General features: G+C 36.5%; 1 protein-coding gene across 17 annotated transcripts in view; it reads left to right on the plus strand.

The window, feature by feature from the left end:
• Positions 1 to 233: 233 nt before the first annotated feature.
• Positions 234 to 11,597, plus strand: part of RPS6KC1 (ribosomal protein S6 kinase C1) — a 230,633-nt gene continuing 219,269 nt past the window's right edge. For 8 of the 17 annotated variants that reach the window (XM_023533217.1, XM_023533216.1, XM_023533213.1 and 5 more), the window contains exon 1: positions 236 to 490. In XM_023533217.1, coding sequence (XP_023388985.1) covers positions 386 to 490 — 105 coding nt within the window. In that variant the 5' untranslated portion in view covers positions 236 to 385. Of the gene's footprint in view, positions 491 to 6,025; positions 6,108 to 11,597 lie in introns of those variants that run through there. The other 9 variants (XM_023533214.1, XM_023533221.1, XM_023533211.1 and 6 more) reach the window with 6 other exon arrangements.

An 11,597-nucleotide genomic window follows, 5' to 3' on the forward strand; every position in this document is an offset into this window, starting at 1 on the left:
GACCAAGCTCTCACCGGTGTGTAGTGGCCATTACGGCTGTCACAAAATACAGAAGTAAGGGAGCTAGTGCACAAGGAGACTGAGATGTCTCAGTTCTCCGCAGTAAGGAGAGTGGCGGTGCAACCACCTGGCGCTCGCTGACTCGCAAAGCCCAGGGCTGGATGCTGGTCAGAATATAAATGAAGTCTCCGTCCCGCAGGATGCGCGATGCGGCCTGACCCGGAAGCTTCTCTGCCGACCCGGAAGTAGAGCTGTGCGCCGGAGGCGCCGCGGCGGAGGCGCCACACCTTCAGCGCTTTGCCTCCTCTTGGGGATCCCGGAGAGCTGCGGAGCCGGGTTGCCCTAATGGTCCCCGGCAGGCGGCTGCGGCAGAGGTGGCGGGAGGATGACCTCTCCCTGGGAGCGGGGTGCCGACCTGGCCCGGTTCTACACTGTCACCGAGCCCCAGCGACACCCGAGGGGTTACACGGTGTATAAGGTCACCGCCCGGGTGAGTGCCGGTGTCGGGCGGGGGTAGGAGCCTGAACTGGAACTTGAGGGGCTGGGGTGGGGACCCTGTGGCGGAGGTACCTGACCACGGGTCACAGCCGAGGGTGGGACTGGCTGGGCCTCCTGCTGGTATATGGATCGGACGTGGGGACTTCAGGAAGGCGGAGGTGGGGACTGAATGTAGGATGCGCGGGACTCCACTGGAGAAGGTTGCGGTAGTGTCCCCCCCATTCCAGGGTGGGGCAGAGATTGATGGTTTTCAATTGATGACTCAGCCCCCATCCCATTTGGACTTTCTCTTCTGAGGCTGAAATTTGCAGAAGTGGTTTTGCTTGCTTCCGAGGTATAATACAGATTAAAGAAATAATTTATGTGTTATTTATGTAATGGCTGATATTTCTTCTCTCGATTATTTTTACAGCGTCAGTTTTGCTCTGAGGCAGACAGATTCTAGAGAAGGATGTCAGTGTTACGGCCACCAGCCTACAACTTTTTTCTGTCTGTCTTTTTTGCTTTTGAGGTTTTCGTGGTTTACAGGAGACATGAGAAGTTCTGTTGAAGGTGTCTTGTGTGAGTTGTCTTGAGGGCACATTTAAAAGTTGTGAGTCTCCTTTACATCAATTAACCGGTCCAGTTTTTAGTACCTACTTGTTTATTTTTCATTGCTCTTGCTCCTTTTTAGGAGAGTTTGCAACTCCCTTCTTGAAAATAAGAATAATAAAATTAAACAAGTCTATATGTATATAATGTATGTATGAGTATGTATGTATATTAGGCATTTTGTACATATCACCCATTTTAATCTTAATCTTGATGAGGAAACAGGTTCAAGGAAGTTTTGTAACTTGCTGGATTTTACATTGCAAGGCAGTAGCACGTCTGGGAATTGAGGCCACTTCTGCTTAACTCCAAATTATATAAAAAGTTAAGAATTAACTTTACCACTATTATTAATTGTTAAAAAAGAGATGTGTAGATAGTAATAAATAATACAGTATACATTTGGAGGATGTAGTAAATCGTGTGTGATAGAGGGCTGAGGAAGTAGGCCTTGAGAAGAACCTTACAGGTTAAGTAGATTTAGAGAAGCAGAATTTTGGGCATGGGAGTGGCACAAGATTTATGGAAATAGTGCAAAATTGAGCCAAACGTGAGAAGATGTGATGAATAAGTTTGTTTAAAGAGTTAGACCAGGGAAAGCTGGATCTTCGGGTGGGGTAAGTGTCAGAATTAGAGCCGGGCAGGAAGTAGGATCGGTGAAGATAATTACTAGTTTTGGATTAGGACTTGTTTTCTCACTTCTTTAAAAGAAGGATGTGGTGGCCATTAGCCTTTGGTTCTGGCACGGGGCTGGGAATGGCCTACTCCAACTGTCAGCATGATTTCCAGGCACAATACCTTTGACATATCTGGAAAATATGTCAAAGAACAAGAGCAGTGACTTACACTTGAGAACATCCCAGTGGGAGGAAAGGAGAAATCGTGTTTACTCCTCAGGAATACTCAAATGCCGTGGAGTAAGCTGACATTCTTCTGTACCAATGTTATCAGCAGTGCTTGGTATTTGAAACCAAGTCTGTTCCTTGTTTTTTATTTTCTCTCTGGAATTTGCAAGGAGGTGGTCTTAAAAGAAATAAATTAAACAAAAATAGGCAAAAAAAAAAAAAAAATTAGACCAGGCCTGGCTATTGCGGAGGAGACAAGAGGGCAGTTTGCTACTCCCTGTTTGCAGATGAGGTTGTTATATAGGTGTAGTGTTAGTTAGTTTCAGGTTGTGTAAGAAATTTTTTCAAGATTAAGGGGCCCTTATGCCACTCTTGAAAGCTTTGTAATCATTGGGCCCTTCAAAAATCTAGACTTAGTTTCCTAACACAATTAATGGAATTAGAACAGTTTTCAACATACATAATGTTTCCCTCATAGCACCTTGTTCATCCCTTCTTATAACATTTGCCACAATTTTGCTATATTATCTGTTTATATGTCTATGTCTCTAGTAGATTTAGAGCAAGTGTCTATCATTGACATTTATTTATTTTTATAACACCTAAGGCAGTGGTGCATGGCACATAGTGTCTAAAAAACATTGTTGAATATTTTCCTCTCCATTCTAAGCGATATGCCCAATAAATGTTTAGTTCCAGGCACTAAGTGCTATGAAGGATACAGGCTGAAAAAAGTATGGATTTTCCTTTCAAGGATACTCATAGTAGAAGAGAGTTTACTGCACTTAAAGGAGTACAGTATAAGACAGAAAGCACCATAGGAGACTAGAGGAAAGAGCTGTGGGATTTCAGAAGACAGAGATTGCTTCTGGTGCAAGGAACATGTACCTATTAAGATAGATGTGAAAGATGGGAAGAATCCAGACAGGTGGGATAAAAGGAGAGGGCATCATATATGGGGGGGTATGTAGAGGGGAGAGAACCCATAAAGGCTTGAAGGTATACATGTGTGTGGAATTTGAATAGGAAACACTGAGTATGATAATTACTTGTATTCTTACTTTACAGAAGAAAAGGTTAACCCAATTCAGATCTTAAATATCTTTTCTTAAGCTGTGAACTACTTACTGAAGTTTTTATGACAGCATAAGTTAGAACATAAAGTAGCACATTGTATTAGAACTAATCAAATCCATATAATATACATGCTGTGTATTGCTGTAGTTGTAGGAACTTGAAAAGTGCTTACACTGCCATTTTTCTCTTTGTAAATGTTTATGCCCTCATTTATTGCTTATGTTACAGATTTTAAGTTTAAGATTTGAGGGTCAACATGGATATATACTTAAAAATAACTGTACTTTATATCATAAAACAAGTAAGATATTGTTTTTTTAAGACTTAAGGAGAAAAACATCTTTCCTCAGGAGAATTAACCAGGTAAGTAGTACTCTCCTGAGAGAACTTCATGATACAAATTAGGAGTCTTCTCTATGTTTCTTAATAGTGATTTACTTTTAACTTTAAGGAATAATCTCTATTTTCTTGATCCTTGCAGAGTTCTTTATGGAGGAGTAGAATTAGAATCATTGGAAGTACCATTGTTACATTTTGGATAGCATAGGAGCTCATTCTTCTTAAATATCCTTTATACTTTTTTTTTCCCCCCACAGTTCTGTGTAACCTGGCAGGTTTAGATAACCTTGTGGCCAGTTACAGGCTTATTGAACTCTATGTTCCTTATTAATTTTTATTTAGAATAAGTACCTCTATTCAGAATTGGAAAATTCTTTTATAGATTTCCTATGAGTCTTTGGTTGAACCAATGGCAGTTTTGGTTGTTTTATCACTCTGAGTTTACAAAATTCTCATATTGTTACATAGATTTCTCAAAGTTAAGTCAATGGTAATTCTTGCCTTTATTCTTACCATTAGTGTGGAAAGCAAAAGATGTGCCTTTATTTAAAAGACAATGTTGCCTTATGGCTTTATTTTGTTTATATGGGCATAATTTATATACAATAAAATTCACCAATTTTAAGTGTACAGTTTGATGAGTTTGGACAGATATATATACACACGTGTGTGTGTGTGTGTGTGTACATATATATGTATAGTTGTATAACCACCACCGCAGTTATCACTGCAGAAGATTTTCCATATTCCTTTGTATTCAGTCCCCTCTTCACCCCCTGTCCTTAGACAACCACTGGTTAGCTTTCTGTTATAGACTAGGTTGTATTTTCTAGAGTTTCATATAATTGAAAAAAAATTTTTTTGATCTGGCTTCTTTAACTCAGCATAATTATTTGAGATTAATCTTGTTGCGTGTTTTTATTCTCTTTTATTGCTGACCAGAATTCCATTGTATGATTATACCACGATTAATTCACCCGTTGATGGACAGTTAGGTTGTTTCCAGTTTTTGGCTATTATGAATACAGCTATTATGAACATTTGTATGCAAGTCTTTGTATGGCCATGTGTTTTCATTTCTCTTGATAGCACATAGCCTTGTTTACTGTAGCTTTATACTAAGTCTTGAAATCATATAGCCAAAAATTTTGGCTATTCTAGATTGTTTACATTTTCACATAAAGTTTAGAATCATCAAGTTCTGTAAACATGCCTACCTAGATTTTGATTGAGATTACATAGAGAATGCTGATCAATTCAGAATGGTATCTTAACGATAGAGTCTTCTGATCCATGAACATTTATCTTCTATTTATTCAGCTCTTAATTTTTCTGAGCAATGTTTTCTAGTTTTCAGTGTGCAGGTCTTACACATACTTAAAGTAATTTGGGTTTGTTTTCAAAGTTTGAGAATACAGAAGTCCTCATTTGGCATAGTTAATACTTGTTGAGTTATAATAGTAAAAACACTTATCTGGTGCTTTCTATGAGTCAAGTACTGTTCTAAGCACTTAAGGTTTTTCACTGCAATCCAATGAGCAGGTGCTATTATTTTTCTTACATTATCAATGAGGAAATTCAGGCACAGGGAGATTAAGTAACTTACCCTGGATCATATAGCTAGCAAGTGGTAGAGTCTGGATTTGAACCCAGATTGCCTGGCCCCAGTCATAGTGCTTTTAATCCTAGTGCTATGCTGCTGAATACCTATATTATTTCATTAGATGATGTAGGTGTTATACAGGGATACCTGTTTGTTCTCATGGGGTCTTACTATAGTTTGGCAAAGGCGATAGATATATGAGTAATACAATGACTATGATGATGTGAACAAAGGGGAGCGAGGGAAGAAGTACACAGCTTGACTTGTGTTGAAAACTGCCATTTCCAGGGATTCAAATGGAAACACTATTTTACAGCTTGGAGGGAACTGACCATATTCTTGTGTGACCTATTGTGCTTGGGAAAGGAATTATTTGTAGTTTCCCAGGTATTCTGTATACTATGTTCTCCCATTTTTTTCTGTTAGATGCTGCTTCCTCTGTTGGAATGCTCTACCCTTTTGTCTTGGCAATCCTTGCTCATCTCAAGGTCAGCTCCAGGAATCCTTTTTTAGGTGTGAATTATGTATTCCTCCATTAGAGCCTTTATCATATTTTACTTGATTGTCTCCTCATCTGAGTTCAGACTCTTTCTTTTTAACTTTGTATTCTTGGTGCCTAGCACAGAGCCCGGACTATACTAGGGACTTGAGAGAAGGCTGGAAATAGGCAGTACTTTTCTTTTTAAATGTTATTTTAAAAATTAACATACCATAATTGATTTTTTGTTATGTAATTCTGTGAATCTTAACACATGTACAAATCTATATATCCACCACCATCATCAGGAAACAGCAGTTCCATCATCTCAAAAAGACTCCCTCATGCCATCCCTTTTTCACACTTCTCTCCCTTACTTCTTAGCCCCTGGCAACCACTGATCTATTCCCTACCACTATACTTCTGTCCTTTCAGAGTATTACATTAATAGAATTGCATGGTATTTAACCTTTTGAGATTGTCTTTTGCCCATTTTTTTATTGGGTTGGTTTTCTTACTGTTGATTTTTTTTTTTTTTTTTTTTTTTAACAGCAGAAAGGAAAAGCTTTATTAGAAAGGAAAGTACACTTCCAGATGTGGAAGCGGGCCGGAGCAAGAGAAGCGTGGCTCAAAAGGCCTACTATTGAGTTTTGAGAATTGTTTATCTGTTCTGGCTGTAAGTGTTTTGTCAGATAATGTGATTTGCAAACATTTTCTCCAAATATGTAGCATACCTTTTAATTTTATTAACAGTCACTTTTGCAAAGCAAAATATTTTTACTTTGGTGAATTTCAGTGGACCATTTTTTCTTTTATGGAATGTGCTTTTAGTGTCATGTCTAAAAACTCTTTATTAGGCCCAGGTCACAAATTTTCTCCCAATGATTTCTTCTCTGTGTTTTATTTTGGATTCTGTTTTGCTATATGACCCATTTTGAGTTTATTTTTGTATAAGGTGTGAGATTTAGGAAGAGGTTCATTTTTTTTTGTATGCAGATGTGCAGTTGTAACAAAACACCATTTGTTCAAGAAACTAGCCTTCATTGAATTGCCTTTGCATTCTGTATGTTGGCCACATATGTATAGATCTGTTTCTGGATTCTCTATTTTGTTCCATACCACACTGTCTTAATTATTGTAGTTTTATAAGTCTTAAAATTAGAAATCACAAAAATATGATTTTTTTCAACTTTATTCTTTTTCAGAAAACAGTTTTGACTGTTTTAGTCCCTTTGCTTTTCCATATAAATTTTAGAATCAGCTTATCTGTATCTGTAGGAAATCTTGATGGGATTTTGATAAGAATTGCATTAAATCTATAGGTCATTTTGGAGGAGAATTGACATCTTTACTATATTGAATCTTCAAATCTATAAGCAATATGTCTTGCCATTTAGGTAGTCTTTGATAACTTTTATCAGCATTTTATAGTTTTCAGTATACAGATTTTGTACATGTTTTGTTAGATTTATTCCTTAGTATTTCTTCTTTTTGTAGCTGTCGTAAATAGTGTGTGCTTTTTTTTAAATTTAGTTTTCAATTTTTTTATTGTTAGTATAAAGCAGTTTCGTTCATTTTTGTGTTGCCATTCTTTCCTGTTCACAGGAAAGTTCATCCTGTGAACTTTCCAGGGTGACTTATTAGTTCTAGGAGTTTTGGTAGGTAGAGTTCTTGTTGTTTTCTACATAGACAATCCATGTTGTCTAGCAACAGAGGTAGTTTTATTTCTTCCTTCCAATCTGTATGTCTTTTCTTTTTCTTGCCTTATTGCACTGGCTAGGACTTACAGTACAGAGCTGAATAGAAGTGGTGAGAATGGACATCCTTGCCTTGTTCTTCATCTTAGGAGGAAAGCATTTAGATTTTTACCCTTGAGTGTGATAGTCATTGTGGAGTTTTGTATTTAAGTGTCAGCATGTTGTAATTTTTAGTTTTGTTAGCTTTTTATTTTGAAAATATAATGAACATTCATAAATACTTCAAGTAATAATTTAAGTCACTTTAAAGAAATACAAGAACCCACTGAATTTTAACCCTTAACCTCTTACATATTCCAAATGGTGAGCATTAAAACAGTAAGAATTAGTTGTTAAAACAGTAGGTCTAGGAAGATTTCTTGAAGAAATACTTGGTTTTGGCTTAATCTGGAGATATTTTCAGCAAATAGAGTAATCATGGTGGTAGGGAAGGAGATTAGTTTGTTGTAAAATATATTTATGCTTAAAAATTTTGAAAAATGATGGCTCTCAAGTTCAGTTTTTCCTCAGATTCTTGTTTTATTCTACTTTCTTTGTTTTTGACTCTTAGTAATGTTTTGTGGAAGATTATCTCACACACCAAAAATTTTAGTGAGTGGGTTTTAAAAAATTTCTTTTTTCATCTTGTTTATTGACACCTTGGATGCCCAGATATTAATATTTTGTGTTAAACTGCAAACCTCTTTTTTAACATTAAGGATTTTGATTTTCTTGAACTTTGATTGGAAGATAGTTTATCTTAGAGTGGTGCTGTACTAATTGGTAAAATTTTAAGTGAGAAAACAACTTCAGCAAACATTTTTTGAGTATCTAGAGGTAACTTACTGTTAATAGCTTCTTGAGATTTTGGAATTTTAATAACGTAGAAAGCAGCAGTTCCTTACTTTCAATGTATTACTTTTGTAAAAATTATTAGAAAGTTAAATGTCTAAAACATGTCCCATTGACTTATCTAATCTAATGTGGAAGTTCTTTCACTCCATAGAACTAAAAATTGGAGAATGTCTAATTATAGTTTGTGCAGGTGCTGCCTCTTGGGTCCAGGCTACCTGGCTGGTGGGTGATAGCCAACCCAAATAGTCTTGCCAACCAGTGACACCTGCAGCTCTGCAGGGAAAAGAGGGAGAGAGGAGCTGAGAGGCAGGTGATGGGGTGGGAGGGAGGTTGAGTTTGGTAAAGGGACCCTTGCCTTTGTGAGCTGGGTGCTTTTAGGTACCTATACTTCTTGCCAGAGTTGTTTGTATGAATGCAGTTTAAAGGTGCCAATATATTTATATAAAAGTAGAGATTTTATGAAAGTCAAATGTCTAAAAGTAAGGATTGCATGTATTATGTTGATGAATGTGCCATTTGCTTTACCTAATCACCACAATGGGAAGTGTTCAGTATAGAACATTTTTGTATATCCTATTATGCCTGTCCTACATTTGTACAGTGGTATCTTTGAGAAATGAAGAGTAAGCATGTTCCTTTTTTTGCATGTTTGACTATTTGTATCTCGACACTTAGTTTTAAAAAAATATGTTACTTTTGTAAACACATTATCCTCTTAGCTTTACAACTAAACTAGCAGCTTAACACTAATAGTGAAGTAGCCATCAGAAGACAACATGATAAATTGCTCATAAATGTATATACTTGTTTCTAAAGGGACTTATTTTATGATCTTTTTTTTGTAGGAAATATAAAGTTAGATTTGAATAATTTTTATAGTTCTGTTTTCCAGTACCTATCTCTTAATCTTAAAACAATTTTTTTGTGTATATCTGAGTTAAGAGGGTGATTTCAAATCATTATTATAATGGTAATTAGATAAAGAATGCTTTTGACTTGATTTTTAAGGAAACTTAGTGATATTTATTAAGTAGATAAAATAAGCACACTGGAGAGGATTTAGAGGACTCAATGACAGTATAATCTGTTAATTATTGTGGGCTTGCGCTAGGCTAAGCCATAACATCTGGTCTTTGTTTTAAAGATAGGTAAGAGAGCTCTTTTTTAAAAAATTTTCAATTATAGTTGGCATACAATATTATATTACTTTTGGGTGTACAACATAGTGATTAGACATTTATGTAACTTATGAAGTGATCACCCTGGTAAGTCTAGTACCCGTCTGACACCACACATGGTTATTACAATATCATTGACTATATTCCCTATACTGTACTTTATATCCCCATGACTCTTTCGTAACTGCCAGTTTGCACTTCTTAATCCCTTCTCCTTTTTCACCCACCCCCTAATTTCCCTTCCATCCGGCGACCCTCAAATGTTCTCTATATCTACGAGTTAGTTTCCATTTTGTTTATTTTGTTCTTTAGATTCCACATGTAAGTGAAATTGTATGGCATTCGTCTTTCTCTGTCTGACTTACTCTACTCAGCACAGTACCCTTTAGGTACCCCATGTTGTTGCAGATGGCAAGATTTCATTCTTTTTTAAATTTTCTTTTTTATGGCTGAGTAATATTCCATTGTATATATGTACTACCTTTTCTTTATCCATTCATGCATTGGTGAACACAAAGGTTGCCTCCATATCTTGGCTATTGTAAATAATGCTGTGATGAATATATGAATGTACATGTGCATTCGAAGTAGTATTTTGGGTTTCTTCAAATAAATACCCGAGAAGTAGAATTATTGGGTCTTTTTTGGTCTCTTGTTAGAGCCTTTGTTTTAAAGTCTGTTTTGTCTGGTATAAGTATTGCTATTCCAGATTTTTAAATTTGTTTCCATTTTCATGAAATACCTTTTTCCATCCCTTTACTTTCAATCTCTGTGTGTCTTTTGATCTGAAGAGAGCCTCTTATAGGCAGCATATGAAAGGGTCTTGTTTTCTTATCCATTCAGCCTCCCTATCTTTTTGATTGGAGCATTTAATTCTTTTACATTTAAAATAATTATTGATAAATATTTAGTTATTGCTATTTTATTCATATTTTGGATTTTTTTTTTCTTCTTCATCTTAAAGAAATCCCGCTAACATTTCTTGTAATACTGGTTTGGTGTTGATGAACTGTTTAGCTTTTTTTTTTTTTTTTTGTCTGGGAAGGTCTTTATCTGTCTTTGGATTCTAAATGATAGCTTTGCTGGGTAATCTTGGCTGTAGGTCCTTGCTCTTTATCACTTTGAATATTTCTTGCCTATCCTTTCTGGCCTGCAAAGTTCCTGTTGAGAAATTAGCTTATGGGAGCTCCCTTGTAGGTAACTAATTGCTTTTCTCTTGCCGCTTTAAGACTTTCTCTTTGTTTTTAACCTTTGGCATTTTAATTTTGATGTATCTTGGTGTGAGACTCTTTGGGTTCATCTTGTGTGGGACTCTCTGCTCTTCCTGGGTTTGCATGTCTATTTCCTTCACCAGGTTAGGGAAGTTTTCAGTCATTATTTCTTCAAATATGTTTTCAATTCCTTTTTCTTCTCCTTCTGGTACCCCTGATGTGAATGTTGGTGTACTTGATGTTATCCCAGAGGCCCCTTAAACTAGCTTCATATTTTGGATTCTTTTTTCTTCTTGCCGTTCTGATTGGATATTTTCTGCTACTTTATCTTCTAAATTGCTGATTCAATCTCTGCTTCATGAAATCCGTTGATTCTAATGTATTCTTCATTTCAGTTATTGTATTCATTTCTGACTGGTTCTTTTTTTATGTTTTCTATTTACATTTTTATGTTTTCTATCTATTGAAGTTCTCACTGAGTTCCTCTACTCTTTCCTAAACTCACTGAGCATTCTTATAACTAGTGTTTTGAACTCTGCATCTAGTAGATTGCTTGTCTCCATTTTGTTGAGTTCTTTTTCTGGAGCTTTGTTCTGTTCTTTCATGTGGGACATGTTTCCTTGTCTTCTCATTTCTCCTCGTGTTTGTTTCTGCGCATTGAGCAGGGCTCCTAAGTCTCCTGGTCTTACTAGAGTGGCCTTATGTAGTAGGTGTGCTACGGGTCCCAGTGGCACTGTCTTCCTTGGTCACCTGAGCTGGGTGCCCCAGGTTTGTCTCTTGTATGGGTTGTGTATGTCCTCCAGTTGTAGTTGAGCTTTGGTTGCTGTTTGCATGTCAATGGAAGAGATTGACCAGGAGGGCTCATTTTAAATTTTTTTCATTGCTTTTTTACTGAACTGGTGAAAGAGCAGTTGATGGCTAGTGCCAGAGCCAGTATTCAAATTCCTTTTTTCTTAGTTCGTTCTATCCTGCCAAAGTGCTTCTTCAACTTCGAATTTTTGATTGATTTACATTTCTTTATTAAAGACAAAATGAGTTTACCAGCAGGTATTAGGAATATTCTTGCATACTCGGAATTTTAATCTCTATGAGGGCCGATTTAGTTATGTCCTGGGAAGAGCACTTTGTTTGGAATCATGGAGTTGTGAGATCTAGTCCTGTCCATTTTTCATTAATATAATTAGTA

Source organism: Pteropus vampyrus, unplaced genomic scaffold (assembly GCF_000151845.1).
Source record: "Pteropus vampyrus isolate Shadow unplaced genomic scaffold, Pvam_2.0 Scaffold98, whole genome shotgun sequence".
NCBI lineage: Eukaryota > Metazoa > Chordata > Mammalia > Chiroptera > Pteropodidae > Pteropus > Pteropus vampyrus.